Here is a 19,080-nt window from a genome sequence, read left to right as displayed (position 1 = left end):
AATTAGCTATTTATGAGTTATTATATTATATTAAAATTTATTTTTAAAAAATTATTTTTTAATAAAAATAATTAAATAAAAATTTTATGATTATTGAAATTTAATTTAATTATGACTTATTCTATTCAATTTGAATTATTTATTAAAAAATATTTTAATAAATAAAAAATTAAATTAATTATTATTATTGTTGTTGTTATTATTATTATTATATCATCATTGTTATCATTATTATTATTACTATATTATCATTAATATATAATTACTTAATTTTATTTTATTATTATCATTACCATATTATATTATTATTTATTTTAACCTTTTGGCCGAAGCATTAAGGAAACAAAGAAAAGAATGGAATACCGTGACTTGCATGCTTGTGTGTGTGTATATATATATATATAATTCTTACACATGTTTTCTTTATACATATATCACCATGACATATGTTTTCTTTATTTTACTAACCTTGACACCTATAATCCACTACTAGAAAATTAGTTATTACAGACGGATATTTCCGACGGATTTTATCCCACTGAAATACAGACGGAATTTCAGAGGGATTTTTTTGTCGGAAAACAAAAAAAATAGATTAGTATAAATTACAGACGAAAAAGAAAATCCGTCTATAATTCCGTCGGAAAAATTAATTTTTTTTCCGTAGAATGGTTACAGACAGATTTTTTCGTCTGTAATTAAGTAGACAAAACGCACGTTTTATTAAATTATTACAGACGGAAAATCCGTCTGTAATTTAAATGAAATCCGTCGGAAATATTAAAAACCCTAGTTGAAGATTCACTCGCCATTCACTCCATTCACTCCATTACTTCACAAAAGTCTCCCAGCACGCACCACGCACTCCCAGCACGCAGTGGCACCCTCCTCCCCTCCTCGTCTTCTCAGCCCTCCGTGTCTCACACCAGTCACCGGCGAAGCTCGTCGTTCGACTGACGACGGTGACGACCGACGATTGACATCCGACGAATGACGACCTACGGTGCTGCCCTGCTTCTCGGTGACCACTGACGCTTCTCTGCTTGGCCCGGTCGTCTTCTTCTTCTCTATTACTTCCTCGCCACTGCTGTGCGCTGCTAGTCCCGCTCCTTCTGCTTCGCTCTCTTCTCCAGTCTTCTTCTCAGGTAAATAATTAATTTTATTGTTTAATTAATATGCAGGTTAGGGAATAGGGATTTTGATTATCAGATTTTGTGAATTTAGGGATGTGGGTGTTGATTTTGATTATTAAGATTCTGATTAAGGGTTTGGGTGTTGATTTTTTATTATTAGAACTCTGATTAGGTGTGGGTGTTGATGCTTCAAAACCCAAATGGAGCATATTTCTTAGCTTTTGCTACTGTTTTGCACATTCAAATTTTTTCTTAAATTATTCTAAAGTCCTAATAAGAGTGTGAGTTTGTGAGTTTGTGTTTTTAATAAGAGTGTGAGTTTGTGTTTTTTGTTAAACATGAAGCTAGGGAAGACAAGGACAAGGTACAAAAATGGAGATCTGCTCTAGCTAAAGCTGCTGAAATTTCAGGATTTACTTATCCGTTGGACTCTGAGTTGTAAGCCTCCTCCTCTTTTTTATTTTTACTTTTGTTTTATTTTCATTTTCATACTTGTTACTATTTGTTGTTAGTCAAATGACTTATTTTCTGTATTTTTTATGGCGAGTGAGAACAGGATTGATTAGGTGTGGGTGTTGATGCTTCCAAACCCAAATGGAGCATATTTCTTAGCTTTTGCTACTGTTTTGCACATTCAAATTTTTTCTTAAATTATTCTAAAGTCCTAATAAGAGTGTGAGTTTGTGAGTTTGTATTTTTAATAAGAGTGTGAGTTTGTGTTTTTTGTTAAACATAAAGCTAGGGAAGACAAGGACAAGGTACAAAAATGGAGATCTGCTCTAGCTAAAGCTGCTGAAATTTCAGGATTTACTTATCCATTGGACTCTGAGTTGTAAGCCTCTTCCTCTTTTTTATTTTTACTTTTGTTTTATTTTCATTTTCATACTTGTTACTATTTGTTGTTAGTCAAATGACTTATTTTCTATATTTTTTATGGCGAGTGAGAACAGGATTGAGATTGTGTTGTGTTGTGTGTGTGTGTGTGTGCTGTCTCTGTAATCTGTACCCAGTAGTCCTAATTTTTTAATTTTGTCTCTTGCATTGAAGAGTTATCTGCACTTCACATCACGGGTCACTCATATCACATTCATATGTCTCACTAGTTTTTCAAGCCGTGTCTGCGTTTTAAAAGCGGTGGTGATCTATTTGAAGCTTCAATGATCAATGATATGTAATAATATATATTTGTATTTATTTATGCGTGATTTTCCTTTTTACCTCTTGTGATGATGTTTTTTTCTAAATTATCTTAGGTGAGTTGTTGGAGTTCGTTATTGACACTGTCCACACTTCACAGTGCATATGAATTGGATAAGTCTTAATGGTTATAAGTTATGATCCTTCCTTATTTGTTCAAAGAGCCAGAACAGTGAATCTGCGACACTGTGTTTCAGCTTGGCATCCACGTAAGTATTCAGATCTGAATCACTATGCAATTTTATGATTTTATCAACTCAATCTCTAAAATAAGTTTGGACGTTATGCCATCTCCTCTTCCTCCTCCTTCTTTGATTTTAAAATTTGGTTAAAGAATTACTTAGCGAATTCTGTGTTATTTTTTAGTCTGCTGCATAAAACAGACACGTTCTTTTCTTTTATGTTCAAAATCTTTCTGTGAAGTTTTCCATGTTGGCAATTGCTACTTAAAATGGTTAGAGCTATGTATGATTTGAGAAATAAAGTTTTTGTTTCTTCATATTAGTTTTTCTTTTGTGCATGTAAAATTCGAGATCTATAACTTGGAATAGAGGTTGTGGCTAACGAATATAATCCTGAATTTCAGAGGGGTGTTTGTAAAAATTGTTTGCTTGCATGGTTGGATTTGATATCTTTGATAACTTGGGGGAATGATGGATATTGAAGAAGAGAGCCCTATGTCTGGGTCCTTAAAAGCCATGACTCTAATGATGGATATTATAATGTAATTTGTACCCAAATCCCATTAGATTCCTGTAAGATACCAACATGATGAGGATAGAAATTGTAACTCATTAATTAAATCACAATTAATTAGGTGCTAATAAAGTGATATTTTTTAATCATTTGTGGGGTCTATCACCTTAATGAAAACGTTAAAAATAAAAAGACATTTCTAAGAAATTCTTTATTAAATAAAGAATTTATTAGTTATTACCTTTTATGACATATTTTATGATTATTGAAAAATTTAATTGAGTCATTATAATTAATATTAACTATCTCTTTAACTTGAATTTGAATAACCAAATCAATGAGAATAAAACTATTTCTGCAAATTGCAATAGTTTTCACAGAAATCTTACATTATAATTTCACCTTTTTTTCTTTTAAATTGCCCAATTTCTTATTCTCTTTCAGCCACATACAAAAGATAAAAATAAAAGAAAAGATTAAAAAATTGATAAGAAAAAATAAAAAAAATGGAGAAGATCAGATTATCATCTGTTTGTTGGTTGCTACCTCTTTTTTTTTTCTTCTTTTTCCGTTGATAGGTGATGGCAATTGGAATAATGGCATTATGTTACAATATTAAATATTTTACATGAATCAAAATCCCAGTTTGGCAAAGCGTGTGGAAACTTTTTAATTTACCAAATCTATTTTTAATTTACAGATTGATAATAATGTAGCTGAAATTTAAGTTTCTTAATTAATTTTTTTAATACTACTCCACAGGATCGACGGCTTAGAATTCAGCTGTCTCTCTGCTCTAAGTGACAGTCAGTGAGGTTAGCAAGCACACCCTAATTCTCAAAAAATTATATGTGATTTGTTTATCTATAGTGGCTGGATTAGGTCTTTTCTTGGGTCTTCTGATTGTGATTTTGCCATAGTAAATTACCAAATTGCCCTCGCTAATGATTTTATAAAAATAATACTCTAACACACACACACACTCTCTCTCTCTCAATCTCTTCAACTTTTTGCTTGGAGTTAAGGTTAGTGCAATTCTTGTGTTATAAACTTCATTGATTGTGTTGTGTTTTTGCTTGTATTGCATTGAAAACATTGATATGGTTAAATATTGATAGAATGTTGTATGATAGATGAAATGTTGCTTGTGTTGGATGATTTATAGGTACTAAAAATATCGAATTCGTAAGAAATGTCTTGGCACCATCGAGTGTGGATGTATGATAGGTTGAATCCAATAAGAGGGGGTATTAAACCTGAGTTTTATGACAAGGTTGAGGAGTTTATAGAAATAATTAGTAAGTTAGATGTTGTGAAGTCGGAAGGAAAGTGTAGATGCCCATGCGTTAAGTGTAGATGCACAAATTATAAAGAGCTGAACATTATGAAGATGCATTTGTGGGAAAAGGGGTTTATGCCAAATTATTGGATTTGGACAGAACATGGAGAGATTGACGACATAAGGATTAATCAAACGGGATTCAATAATTGTGGGGAAGGTGGTTCAGGAAGTGGTGCAAATGTGGAAGAATGTGATATGTATGACATTAGCTGGGAAGATAACTCCAGAAGGTATCATGAAATGGTTTTCGATTCTGTTGGTCCAGAGGATCCTCATGTAGAGGCTAAAAACTTTTTTGATCTTCTTGAGGTAGCTCAAAAGCCTTTGTGGGAAGGTTGTGTGCACTCTCAACTATCGATAGCTGTTAGAATGTTATGCATTAAGGCCAAGGGAAACCAATCACAGGAGTCATTTAAGCAGTGGGCCACCTTAATTAGGGAAATTGCTCCTGAGGGTAGTGCCATACCTAGGGATTACTATGAGGCTAAGAAGTTAGTGCAAAAGCTTGGATTGAAGGCAATCAAAATTGATTGTTGCTCAAACAATTGCATGTTGTATCGAAAAGACGATGCTGCTCTAACTAGTTGCAAGTTTTGTGAAGCACCTAGATTCAAGCCTATTTTCGATGGTGGTTGTAAGTCCAAGAGAGTTCCTGTCCGACGGATGCACTACCTACCCTTAATCCCTAGACTTCGAAGGCTTTATGCGTCAATGAGTTCAGCTCCGCACATGACGTGGCATATAAAAAACCAACGTGATGATGGTGTGATGACCCATCCGTCACATGGGGAGGCATGGAAAAGCTTTGACCGTATCCACTCTGATTTTGCTTTGGAGCCTAGAAACATTAGGTTAGGTCTTTGCTCTGATGGGTTTACCCCAAATATCCAATTTAGCAAGCCTTATTCTTGTTGGCCCGTAATTGTAATTCCATACAATCTACCTCCTGGAATGTGTATGAAAGATCCTTATTTGTTCTTGACTTGCTTAATACCTGGTCCTAATAACCCTAAAGCCAACATTGATGTATTCTTGGGACCCTTGATTGATGAATTAAATGAGTTGTGGAATCCTGGTATTTTGACGTATGATATTGTAGAAAAGAAGAATTTCGTCTTAAAGGCAGCATTGATGTGGACTATCAATGATTTCCTGGCTTATGGGATGTTGTCTGGGTGGATGACACAAGGAAGATTGTCATGTCCTATTTGCATGGAGGGTACTAAGTCTTTTACACTATCACATGGAGGCAAGGCATCATGGTTTGATTGTCATCGGAGGTTTTTGCCGACAAACCACCCTTATAGGCGCAATAAGAATGACTTCAGGAAGAATAAAATAGAAAGTGAAGAGGCCCCTACCAGATTAAGTGGTTTGGAGATTTGGCAAAGGGTTAAAGGACTTGGGAAGATATCAGATAATGGAAAGTGGATCAAATCGTGAGAGTATGGTATTACTCACAATTGGACTAAGCAAAGTGTGTTTTGGGAGTTACCTTATTGGAAGGATAACTTGGTTCGTCACTGTCTTGATGTAATGCACATAGAGAAGAATGTGCTTGATAACATAATGAATACTGTTATGGACACTGATAGAACTAAAGACAATGAAAAGGCTAGGTTAGACCTGGCTGAACTGTGCAAGCGTCCAGATTTACATTTGCGGCATGTCGGTGATAATTGTTGGTCCAAACCTAAGGCAGCTTATACTTTAACTTCTGAACAACAACAAGACATGTATAGGTGGGTGCAACAACTTAGATTTCCAGATGGTTATGCATCTAACCTTGCTAGATGTGTAAGTCTTTTCCAGGGGAGGTTTATTGGTATGAAGAGCCATGATTGTCACATTTTTATGCAGTGCTTGCTTCCAACTGCATTCAGAGAACTACCTACAAATATATAGAAGCCTCTTACCGAGTTAAGCCAGTTTTTCAAAGAATTGTGTTCAACCACTCTCAAGGTTCATGATTTAGAGGTTATGGAGCAGAATATTCTCATTATCCTTTGCAAGTTAGAAAGGATATTTCCCCCGGGATTCTTTAATGTGATGGAGCATTTGCCAATTCATCTAGCATATGAGGCACGTGTGTGTGGACCTGTCCAATATAGGTGGATGTATCCGTTTGAACGGGTGATAGGAGCATTCAAGCGAACAGTGAAAAATAGAGCAAGGGTTGAAGGTTCGATTTGTGAGGCTTTCTTGGCAAAGGAGACTTCAAGTTTTGTTTCTTTCTACTTTGAACCACATATCTTATCGAGGCGAACCCGTGTGGAAAGAAATGATGACGGCGGAGACACAATTAAAGCCTCTTTATCAATATTTAATAGACCTGGTCGCAAGGTTGGTAAAGCTAAAGATCATTGGTTAGATGAACAAGACAAGGCCGCAGCTCATTTGCATATTCTACTCAATGAAAGCAAAGTTAGCCCTTTCTATATGTAAGTGCCCAAATCTTTTATTAAACAGTTAATTACACTTGTTCTACTAACGAATCCCATAGCTTATAAACTCTAGTCCTACTTTCATCAAGGTTTTGGAAAGAAACTTGTCCTGGAGAAAGCGATGACCGATTTCCCCCTTGGTTTGCATCATATGTAAGTGCATAAATTCATATCATTTTTTGTAAAGGTTTCTAACTAAAGATTTGCATCACATATCACTTCTATTAAATAATTTGTTGCATGTTTCTAACTAGGTTCAAAATCAATGTAATGAAATTGTTGATCCTGGTTTGCAATCACTTTCTTGGGGTCCTTCAAACAAAGCAACAAGTTATCTAATTTATAAAGTAAATGGATATACATTTCATACCCTTGCAAGGTCAAAAGGAAAAAAAAAACCGATAACACCGGTGTGTTTGTTAAAGGTGATATAGGCAGCGGGGAAAGTGATTGGTTTGGAGTATTAGAAGATATACTCGAGCTTGAATACACTGGTAGTGACTATAATCGAGTTGTTTTATTCAAATGTCAATGGTATGATCCAAGTCGTCCAAATGGAACACGTATTCATAATGACTACAAAATAACTGAAGTCAACCATAGTAAAAGATAACGCCACTATGATCCTTTCATTGTCGCCCAAAAAGCTAAACAAGTTTACTTCTTACCTTATCCTGGAAATTGCAAGTCTATGTGGCGTGTTGTTGTAAACACTAAACCAAGAGGTCGAATTGAAATCAATCATGTACATGTAGAGGAGGATGAGGAAGAGAATGATGTAGCTTATCAAGCGGATGAGAGCAATCCTTCTAGGATTTCTGACACCGAGCCTCCTATCAGTCTTAAGTCTCCATTTGGAGAGGACCGCATTGTCGAATTGTCCATCGGCTCTAGTTCTGGGGCTAATAAAAATGAAGATGATGATGTTGCAGACTTTGATGATGATATTGATTTTTAATAGGGTAATCATTTTTAGCTTGTATTGTTTTAGCTTATATATATTGTTCTTTACATATATTGTTCTTAATTTGTATGTCTTAGTTGTCATGTAACTTAATCTAGTTGTCTTAAAAATTCAATATATTTAAAGCATAACTCTGTCCCACACTCATTAAGCTGACATTCATTAGGAAGGAAATTCTCTCTGAGACAGTTTGGTTTGAAGATTGAATTTCTCTCTTTGTTGCAGTGGTAGTAGTGAAGGAAATTCATTGGGAAGGTAAAAAGGTAGCAGTGCACGAATGAGGTGAGCCCCTTCTCTCACTCTCTCACTCTCTCACTATCTGTGTGCCCCGCGTGCTCTCTAAAAAAACAATTTCTTCTGCATCCTTTACTCACTACCCCAGTTATTAATCCTCTTCCTAATCTTAATTACTCTAATTCCAGTTCTGGATTTTTCCATGGCTAATTTAAAATCCATTAATGGAACAGAATATTCTTATTTCTGACTTATGATATCTTATCAAAATGATTATGTTTACATCTTTAATGGGAAAATAGAATATTTTACACACTATAGGCCTATAAAAAAATCTGTCTAACTTGATAAGCAGCAGATTGGTAGATTGCTGATCAATTATGAAGTGGGTTTGTTTGATTCTCTTTTTTGTTTGCTTGATTTTTGTACCCATCCATCTGCTCTGCACCCTCTCTAAACAAGTGTATCTATGCTCTGCACCCTCTCTATGCTTAATATTTTTACTTATATTCTGCAGATAGTTTGTTCTTCGCATAGAAGAGAATATAGGTGAGCCGGTGCATCTGCATTGTGCTTTTTTACTTCTTTTCTTCTTTTCATCTTGTATCACTGGTATGAGTTTATTTTCCTCTCAGAACAGAATCATCTTGCTGTCAATTGTATTCTATCAACCTTTTGAGTTTTGTGCATAATAGTAATTTAATATATATGTAGGTCATGGCTCCTCGGGTCAAGGGTAAAGGTGTCAAGGGTCATAGAAGTTCTCGCACCACTGCCGCAGCCGCTATTTCAACCACCTCCACCTCTTCTGGGACTTCGGTTGTGCCAGATTTTTAGTCAGGATCACTTAGCCAGCAATCGTATTTGATGGTACCTAATCCAGGCTACACGGGTCTTCCTCCACCAAGTTGGCCTACTCCAGGATGTATGGGTCCCCCTCCTCCACCCCCTCCTCCAATTTCGATTCCTCCTCCTCCGCTTCGCAATTCCAATCTATTAGTTGATTCAGAGACACCTGGAAGCTCTAGTACATCTCCTCCATCAGAGACTGCATCGGTTCCTAATAGTGTCACAAAAGAAAGATTGGTTCCCGATGGAAAAACAAGGTAAAATTTCTCTTGTAATTGGTTCCTTGGATAAGAATCACACACGGCAATTGGTTCCTACACCATCTAATTCTCTTGTAATTGGCTCAAAATGGGTGTTTGCTATTAAGCAAAGTCTAAATGGTTCTGTCCTCTGATATAAGGCCAGGTTAGTAGCTTTAGGAAACCATCAAATTGAGGGAATAGATTTTACCGAGGTCTTTAGTCTTGTAATTAAACCACCTACAATTCATCTTATTCTAACCATAATCTTATCATCTAAATGACCAATAGTACAATATGGCTGCATCTAAATGTGTTTACTACTATATTTTAATTTCAAATTAAAGTGCTAATGACTTAAAACTATTTTTTTAGTTTCCTAACTTGTCAATTCTTTATGAAATTATCAGTTGGTTACCTTTCCCTCCTGGTTCTCAGAAGATTACAGAGATCATCAAGAAACGATATGATAAATCGTACAAAAAGTTTGGAGATGTCCCTCTTCCGACAAAGAAGCTTTGGTTTAAGGAATGGAAGGTAAAAGTTTTGGATTGAATAAAATTATTTTGGATTGAATATTGTTCATGTGATTTGAATCTTATAAGTAGCAACTTGATGAGTATGTGCAGAGCCACTTTCTTATTGATGATGATGATGATGAGTTTTTCTGGAGGGCTTTCAAGTATAGGACAAGTAAGCGATTTAGCCAAATGATGTCAGATATCCGTGAGGGTGTGGATACAACCCACGAATGGCTAATTCCTGCTTACAAAAAGGTGTTGAAAAGGTATTGGGAAACAGATGAGAAATGAAAAAATATAAGGAAAAAAGCAAGAGAGAATCGAGCGTCACTCTTAGGTGGTTCTTTCCATTGCGGTGGTTCTATTCCATTGAGCTCAACTATAGAGAGGATGGTAACATAATTTAAGTGGCTTTAGATCTTATTTAATAGACATCTATTTATGTAAAATTTTTCTTATTTTGTATTTTATGTGGAACAGAAGAAGCAGTTGGGTCGTACACCAACCCACGGGGAGGTCTTCAAAGAAACCCACACACTTAAAAGTGACAAGTCTAAATGGGTGGACAAGCGCTCTCAAGACACTCATGTGAGATATAGCATAAATGTTAAATTAATGACTTGCTGCCACTTGAATATTTATATGCCCTTTTGTTTTTCTGGTCATGTTTTCCACGGTTTATACTTCCCTCTCACAATTGGTTAATTTAATTAGGTCACAAAGGAGAAGCTAATTACCTAATTTATACTTACCTGGTCATGTTTTCCTTTCTTTTTACAGTGCCTTTATCTTCTTTCCTTTCTTGTTCCATTTTGCTCTTTCTGTTTTTTTAATAATAAGTATGAATTATTAGTCATGTGTATATGGTAAGTACTAACAGTGTACTAGTTAATTAATTTGTAGTATATTGGGTAATAATAATTGCTGCTATGCGGTTTTTGGTTTTTGTTGTCATCATTCAATGTGAGCAAGTAATGTATGCACTGTGATATGCATATATATATGGTTAGAAATGTTTGTAGTTTGGACCACAATGCAATCTGATCTGAATTTAAGATAAAACATAATAGCGATGCTGATGATAATTGTCTTGTAGGCATTTATATACTTGTGTCTTATTGAATTAATTGATTATTCCCACATCTTCTTGATGAGTATATGTATATATAAGATAGACAAATTATAATAATGTTTCTAGTGTTGAAGATTTTTGTCTCTACTTGAGAGATGTGGTGGCCAGTTAAAATTTGATGGACCATAAACTAACATTGGATGCCAATTGCTGGTGGTAGCAAGAAACATTAACTGTGTAAGAAATTGTGATAATAATTTGGTCACGCATCAAGTGTGGAAATGCAAGTTGACAGAGGTTTTTTGGGGGCCATGATTCATGCATCAACATTCAACTGCGCTGCGCATTGAAATAGAATAACTTTGGTTTTTTGGGGACCATATTGTATATGGAACTTGGATAGTTACTTTCCTTTAGAGTTTGAGATATTCACAAATCAACACGTTGGCCTCAGGACTTAGATGCTTCTAGATTTGTCTCTGCATCTCTGCTATACTTCCACCTTTAAATCAACTTGAAAATCAACTCACCAACTCTATTTTGGTATCTCTTATGCATATATATATATATATATATATTTGCTGCACTGTGATATGCATGGCTATTTGTTTTAATAATAATAATATAATTGATATAACCATTGTGCAACAGGAGAAGTTTATAAAAAAGTTAGCAGAAGTTCAGGCCCAACATGTCGAGGCTCAAGCACAAGGAATGGAGCTACAACCAATTGATGAAGATTTGATTTGGGAGGAAGTGTGTGGTGGGCAAAAGAAGAATCGAGTTTACGGAAAAGGGTCATTCTTTTCTAACTCTATTAAGTCTGGAACCCCTTCTGCCAATTCTGTATCTGGAAGAGCACCAAGAAATCAAAATTTTGTTCCTGATTTGCGAGAACAGATTCATAATCTCAATGAAGAGCTTTTTTAGCGTGTTACTCAACAAACAGATGAGCGTATTAGTAAGTTGTTAGATACACGCTTGGCTCATTTGGAAAAGACTCAAAAGAAGTTAGAAAAGTTGGAACGGGCAATTGGAAAGGCCAAGAAGGAAAAGCTGAAACAAAAGAAATGGAATGAGGCTTATGTTAGCTATTATGAGAAGGTTAGAGCATCAAATAGTTCTAGTGCAGTTTCACTACCACTGCCACCACCGCCACCCTCAATGTCTTCGGATGAGGACTATGATGATGATGAGGATGAAGATGACACTGAAGACTATAGCTGATAGTTTTAGCATGGTTGAATAATATACTAGGAATTATAGTTGATGATCAATACATTTTGTTTATATTTTGAATTATATTGACTTGCTTGTTTATAGTACTTTTCTTTTAGTTTGATAATACAATGAATTTGTTTATTTTTTGAAATATTATATATATTCGAATATAAATTAGATAAAAATTTGTATTAAATTTATATTTATTTTGTATGAAAACAAGTTTATTTTGTAATTAGAAAAAGTAAAAAAATTTCTATTTTACCTTACAGACGGATTTTCTGTCTGTAATCATGATTTTCCAAAGTTTAAATTACAGACGGAAAATCTGTCGGAAAATCCATCTGTAATTAGAGACGGAAAATCCGTCAGAAAATTCGTCTGTAATTACAGACGGAAAATCCGTCTGAAAATCCGTCTGTAATTACAGACGGAAAATCCGTCTGTAAGTTCGTCGCCTTCGGAAAATGGAAGGAGAATTTACAGAGGGAAAATTCGTCGGTAACTGGTAAAAATCCGTCTGTAATTTTTCGACGGAAAACAAATCTGTCGGTAAATAATTTCTGACGGGGCTTTTACAGAGGGACAAAATCCGTCGGTAATTTCGTCGGTAACCAAAAATCCGTCTGTAATAAAGACTAAATCTGTCTGTAAATCTGTCTGTATTAATCCATTTTCTAGTTGTGATCCCTAAACTGGCTAAACACCACAAATCACCATTCATCACTAATCATTTTTGTTTTGTTCCTCATACATCACCGAACATGCATTTGGAGAAAGAAAAGAAAGAAAACGAAGAGACCCTACTATATAATTAACTTTTACTAACATTTAAAAATATTATCAAATTATATTAAAATGTCACTTATGTATATTAGTAATATTTTAACAAATATTAAATATATCCTATGTTACTAAAGAATTTTACTAATAAAGATTTAATAATATTTAATAAAAATATTACAAAAATATTCTATAGTAATATTTTGAGAAATGTTATAATATATATTTTTTGGTAGCACTTAGAGAAATGCTACAATAGATAGTTTTTGTAACATTTAAAAAAATATTACCGTAGATATTTTTTGTAACACTTAAAAAAATGTTACCGTAGATATTTTTTGTAACACTTAAAAAAATTACAAAAGATCTTTAGTAATATTTTTTTAGTTATATTATACTATTTTTTATTTTATATTATACAATATAAATATACTAAATTTAATTACTACAACATAAAATATTTCATTAAATTCACAAATTCACAAAATAAATTTTTTATAGACTCTTTTATTAATTATTAATAATCATTGTATAAGTTTGCTTCATGATGCAAATAAAATGAAAAAAAAATACTTATAGCACTTAAACTCTATTTCCATTGCGAATATCGCATTTGACAACAATTGACAAGTCTCCTACGCGCTCTTCATGCAGAATTGAACTTGGAGAATTTGATTCATTTTTTATATTAGATTCCATGACATGCTGTATTGCCTTGATGGCCATGAATATCGAGGTATCAACAAATCGACTCTGCAGCAGGATAACTTTTCTATCTCTGACCACTCTCTCCTCTTCAACATTCTCCCATGTAACTTCTATCTCTATATCTGACTGAATCTTCAAAACAGGCACTCCAAGTTAGCTCTAGATAAACCAAACATCTTATGTCTTAAACTGAAATACAGTAACAACAACAGCAGTGCACAAAATTCACAATTCACCTGCTTCACCGGATTATCCTCGCCTACAAGTTCGTGTCATCATAACGATCTTCCAATATAGCAATTCCTGAAACAAAGTTTTAAGTTTGTCAGCTTGGCATGCAAGGCAATTCATTTTATATCACCAACAAATAATTGAATAATCATTGAGATTACCCTTAAATTAAAACATGAAGTTTATATTCATGAATGAAGTATGCAAGTTACTTTTAAGTTTTAAGTACATATGTGACTTCCTCAGCTTTCACAGCCACAATTAGATTATTTCATACAAGATCAGATAGAAAAGTCACATAAATGTGAGAAAAACCATTCACTGTAATGTACTTGTGATTCTAGGAACTGAATTGAATGATATCTCTCTTATATGCACTCTTACTAAATAATGCCAACCTGTTTTCATTTAGCTAAGTGGTTTTAGATTTTTCTAAAGGAAACAATGAAATAAGAAAATCGGTTTGTGTGATTCAGTTTGACTTTTTATCTTGGTCATAAATTAGAAAGTTTAACTTCAAAGAATGAATTGCTATTTTTGAAATGTTGAGGACTAATATGAATTTGGCTGCAATCTCAAAAGTCAAAATGATCCTTCACTTAAGGCACTAACAAATTGCCTTTGAAGATGTTAGGAAAAGATTTCATTAATTAATATATAATAAAAAAAGTTAATCGAACGCAGACAAAATTTGCATCTTCTTTAATGAAAGAAGCATTCACCGTGAAATGAAAAGAAGAGAAATTATGAAGGAAAAAATTATCAATAAAATACCTTAGGCTATCCGTTGAAAACACCAGCTCTTTATCATTGCCTTGATAATACTGATCAAAGTTTGAATCAGGAACACAGAGTTTCTGATTCTTCATGGCGACGACAGCCACTTGAACAAAGCTAGTAAGTAAGCTGCTCCTTGGTTTAACTTTAACATACAACGACAAACCGATGATGAAACAGAGCAGATATGAACATTAGTCCTGTAGGCACTCCAAAGCCAATTTTTTATCCCAGGTTTTCAATGAACAAAATTTTAAGATTCTAAATAATATATACTTGACATAGAAGATGTTGAGTCACTGACTTTATGTGACAATCTTAGACGTGGATAGGATCTTGGTGACCACTTGTTAAGCAATGCTGGAATAATTTGAGAAACAATCATAAACTGCAAGAGAAAAACTCAGATACAAATCACATCCTAGACTTTCAATTATTCTTCTATTCTTTAAATAAAAATTTTTTAAATTATTTCCATTGGACTAGAATTAGATTCTCCATTGGGACAAACCTGTAAATAATTCTAAAACTAAAAAAGATGGCTGATGAGCGGATAATTTATACGCTTTTTGGCATTGTTTTTATATAGTTTTTAGTATGATTTAGTTAGTTTTTAGTATATTTTTATTAGTTTTTAAGTAAAATTCACATTTCTGGACTTTACTATGAGTTTGTATGTTTTTCTATGATTTAAGGTATTTTCTGGCTGAAATTGAGGGACCTAAGCAAAAATCTGATTCAGAGGCTGACAAAGGACTGCAGATGCTGTTGGATTTTGACCTCCCTGCACTCGAAGTGGATTTTCTGGAGATAAGAAACTCCAAATGGCACGTTCTTAATTGCGTTAAAAAGTAGACATCCAGGGCTTTCCAGAAATATATAATAGTCTATACTTTGCGCGAGTTTTGATGACGTAAAATGGCGTCAAAACACCAGCTTTTTGCCCTTTCCTGACGTCAAAACACCAGAACTGGCATAAAAGTTAGAGTTAAATGCCCAAACTGGCATAAAAGCTGGCGTTTAACTCCAAGAGAAGCCTCTACACGTGTGAAGCTCAATGCTCAGTCCAAGCACACACCAAGTGGGTCCGGAAGTGGATTTCTGCATCATTTACCTATTTCTGTAAACCCTAGTAGCTAGTTTCATTATAAATAGGACCTTTTACTATTGTATCTTGATATCTATCTTTGATCAGTTTATACGATCTTAAACATTGGGGAGGCTGGCCATTCGGCCATGCCTAGACCTTGTTCTTATGTATTTTCAACGGTGGAGTTTCTACACACCATAGATTAAGGTGTGGAGCTCTGCTATTCCTCGAGTATTAATGCAAAGTACTATTGTCTTCTTATTCAATTCAAGCTTATTCCTATTCTAAGATATTCGCTTGCACTTCAACATGATGAATGTGATGATCCGTGACACTCATCATTATTCTCAACCTATGAACGCGTGCCTGACAACCACTTTCGTTCTACCTTAGATCGAGCGTATATCTCTTAGCCTCCATTCTGAAAGATCGGAGTCTTCGTGGTATAAGCTAGAATTATTGGCGGCCATTCCTGAGATCCGAAAAGTCTAAACCTTGTCTGTGGTATTCTGAGTAGGATCTGGAAAGGGATGACTGTGACGAGCTTCAAACTCGCGAGTGTTGGGCGTAGTGACAGACGCAAAAGGATCACTGAATTCTATTCCAACATGATCGAGAACCAACAGCTGATTAGCCGTGCGGTGACAGCGCATTTGGACCATTTTCACTGAGAGGACGGGAGGTAGCCATTGACGCTGGTGAAACCCAACATAGAGCTTTCCATGGAAAAGAGTATGAAGGATTGGATGAATGCAGTAGGAAAGCAGAGATTCAAGAGGGATGAAGCATCTCCATACGCTTATCTGAAATTTCCACCAATGAATTACATAAGTATCTCTATCTTTATTTTATGTTTTATTTATATTTTTAATCATTAAAACTCTATAACCCATTTGAATCCGCCTGACTGAGATTTACAAGGTGACCATAGCTTGCTTCAAGCCGACAATCTCCGTGGGATCGACCCTTACTCACGTAAGGTTTATTAATTGGACGACCCAGTGCACTTGCTGGTTAGTTGTGCGTAGTTGTAAAAAAAAGTGAGATTACAATTGTGCATACCAAATTGTTGGCGCCATTGTGTATCACAATTTTGTGCACCAAGTTTTTGGCACTGTTGCCGGGGATTGTTCGAGTTTGGACAACTGACAGTTCATCTTGTTGCTCAGATTAGGTAATTTTTTTTCTTTTCAAAAAGTTTTCAAAAATCTTTCAAAGAATTTTTTTCTTTTTCGTTTTTCAAAAAATAATTTTCAAAAAAATAAAAAAAATTCATAAAATCATAAAAAATCAAAAATATTTCATGGTTCTTGTTTGAATCTAGGGCCAAATTTTAAGTTTGGTGTCAATTCCATGATTTTAATTGTCTTGCAATTTTCGAAACACATACATTGTGTTCTTGATGTTCTTTAAGTCGTTCTTGATGAATTGCCTTGTTTGATCTTCATGATTTATTGATTTGCACTGCATGATGTTCTACATATGCATTCTTGCATTCATATGGCCCAAACATGAGAAAGTTCTAAGTTTGGTGTCCTCCATATTTTCTTTCATTAAGAAAACTGAGTTCTTGATGTTCATCTTGATCTTCAAGATTGTTCTTGGTGTTCATCTTGACGTTCATAATGTTCTTGCATATATTTTGTGTTTTGATCCAAGAATTATATGTTTTGACTCATTTTGTTATTTTTCAAAATTGAAAACATCTCTTCTTGAATAAAGGATTTAGCAAAATGGAGATCCAAGAACATAAAGCAGAGGAATTACAGAAAAAAAAAATTGGGCGTTCAAAACACCCAGTGAAGAAGGAAAACTGGCATTTAAACGCCAGCCAGGGTACCTGACTGGGCGTTTAAACGCCCAAACCATGCAGCAATTGGGCGTTAAACGCCCGAAACATGCAGCTCCTGGGCATTTAACGCCAGGATGACACAAGGAGAGGAATTTTGTTTTCAAATCAAATCTTTTTCAAATCTTCATATTTTTTTTTAAAATCAAATCCTTTTCAAATCAAATATTTTCAATCATATCTTTTTCAAAAATCAAATCTTTTTAAAATTTCTTTATCAAATCTTTTTCAAAATAAATTTCAATCATATCTTTTTAATCATATCTTTTTCAAATCATATCTTTTTCAAAAATTTGATTTCAAAAATCTTTTATAAACTTCCTATCTTTTCAAAATTAATTTTCAAATCTTTTTCAACTAACTAATTGATTTTTTTTTATCTTTTTTAAAACCACAACCAATTTTTCAAAAAATTTATTTTAAATTTTATTCTCTTTATTTTCAAAAATTCTCCCCCCATCTCTTATCTTTTTAAACACTAAGATTCCTCCTCCATTGTCAATTCGAACTCCATCTCTCTTTGAGTGTTCGAATTCTTTCTTACCTACCTCATCCTTCCATTCTTGTTTTCCTCTGACACCTCAAGGAATCTCTATACTATGACATAGAGGATTCCATATTTTCTTTGTTTTCTTCTCTTTCATATGAGCAGGAACAAAGATAAAGACATACTTGTTGAAGCTGATCCTGAACCTGAAAGGACTATGAAGAGGAAGCTAAGAGCAACTAAAGCACAAAACTTTGAAGAAGACCTCACTGAAATTTTCAAAAAGGAAACAACAAAAGAAACAATTATGGCCGAACCAAACAACAATGCAAGGAAGATGCTTGGTAATTTTACTACACCAACTTCTAACTTCTATGGAAGAAGCATCTCAATCCCTGCCATAGGAGCAAATAATTTTGAGCTAAAGCCTCAATTAGTTTCTCTACTGCAACAAAACTGCAAGTTTCATGGACTTCCATCAGAAGACCCTTATCAGTTTTTAACTGAGTTCTTCCAAATCTGTGATATTGTTACAACCAATGGAGTTGATCCTGAAGTCCACAAGCTTATGCTTTTCCCTTTTGCTGTAAGAGACAAAGCTAGAACATGGTTGGACTCACAACCTAGAGATAGCCTGGACTCTTGGGATAAGCTTGTCACGACTTTCTTAGCCAAGTTTTTTTCTCCTCAAAAGCTGAGCAAGCTTAGAGCGGATGTTCAAACCTTCAGACAAAAAGATGGTGAGTCCCTCTATGAAGCTTAGGAAAGATACAAGTAACTGACTAAAAAGTGTCCTTCTGATATGCTTTCAGAATGGACCACATTAGATATATTCTATGATGGTCTGTCTGAATTTTCCAAGATGTCATTAGACCACTCTACAGGTGGATCCATTCACCTCAAGAAAACACCTACAGAAGCTCAGGAACTTATTGAAATGGTTACAAATAAACAGTTCATGTATACCTCTGAGAGGAATCCTGTGAGTAATGGAATGCCTCAAAAGAGACGAGTCCTTAAAATTGATGCTCTAAATGCCATACTGGCTCAGAACAAAATATTGACCCAACAAGTCAATATGATCTCTCAGAGTCTGAATGGATTGCAAAATGCATCCAACAGTACTAAAGAAGCATCTTCTGAAGAAGAAGCTTATGATCCTGAGAACCCTGCAATGGCAGAGGTGAATTACATGGGTGAAGCCTTTGGCAACACCTATAATCCTTCATGGAAAAATCATCCA

At 34.5% G+C, this 19,080-nt stretch overlaps 1 protein-coding gene and 1 non-coding gene across 7 annotated transcripts; one reads left to right on the top strand and one right to left on the bottom strand.

Annotated features, from left to right (window-relative positions):
- The first annotated feature begins 825 nt into the window (after positions 1 to 825).
- On the top strand, positions 826 to 12,033 carry LOC130970071 (uncharacterized). Of its 6 annotated transcripts, XR_009081993.1 has the most exons (15): positions 826 to 1,145; positions 1,478 to 1,571; positions 1,872 to 1,965; positions 2,387 to 2,539; positions 3,789 to 3,841; positions 4,192 to 6,809; positions 6,902 to 6,965; positions 7,067 to 7,774; positions 8,002 to 8,058; positions 8,528 to 8,559; positions 8,725 to 9,116; positions 9,509 to 9,635; positions 9,728 to 10,012; positions 10,100 to 10,207; positions 11,343 to 12,033. XR_009081993.1 is itself a non-coding variant. In XM_057896038.1 (6 exons), exon 6 carries the CDS (start codon positions 4,219 to 4,221, stop codon positions 5,809 to 5,811), a length of 1,593 nt encoding a protein of 530 aa, XP_057752021.1. In that variant the 5' UTR covers positions 826 to 1,145; positions 1,478 to 1,571; positions 1,872 to 1,965; positions 2,387 to 2,539; positions 3,789 to 3,841; positions 4,192 to 4,218; the 3' UTR covers positions 5,812 to 7,057. The 6 variants fall into 6 exon arrangements, 1 of the variants encoding a protein (XP_057752021.1); XR_009081994.1 differs by lacking the exon at positions 8,528 to 8,559; XR_009081996.1 differs by lacking the exons at positions 4,192 to 6,809; positions 6,902 to 6,965; positions 7,067 to 7,774 and having other exon boundaries at positions 8,528 to 8,622.
- A 6,504-nt stretch (positions 12,034 to 18,537) lies between these two features.
- Positions 18,538 to 18,645, bottom strand: LOC130971947 (small nucleolar RNA R71). The gene has a single exon (XR_009083151.1). It is a non-coding gene; the product is annotated as a small nucleolar RNA R71 (small nucleolar RNA).
- Between the last annotated feature and the right edge of the window lie 435 nt (positions 18,646 to 19,080).

This window comes from Arachis stenosperma, chromosome 3 (assembly GCF_014773155.1).
Source record: "Arachis stenosperma cultivar V10309 chromosome 3, arast.V10309.gnm1.PFL2, whole genome shotgun sequence".
NCBI classification, from domain to species: Eukaryota; Viridiplantae; Streptophyta; class Magnoliopsida; order Fabales; family Fabaceae; genus Arachis; species Arachis stenosperma.
This window is presented reverse-complemented; position numbering and strand designations above follow the sequence as displayed.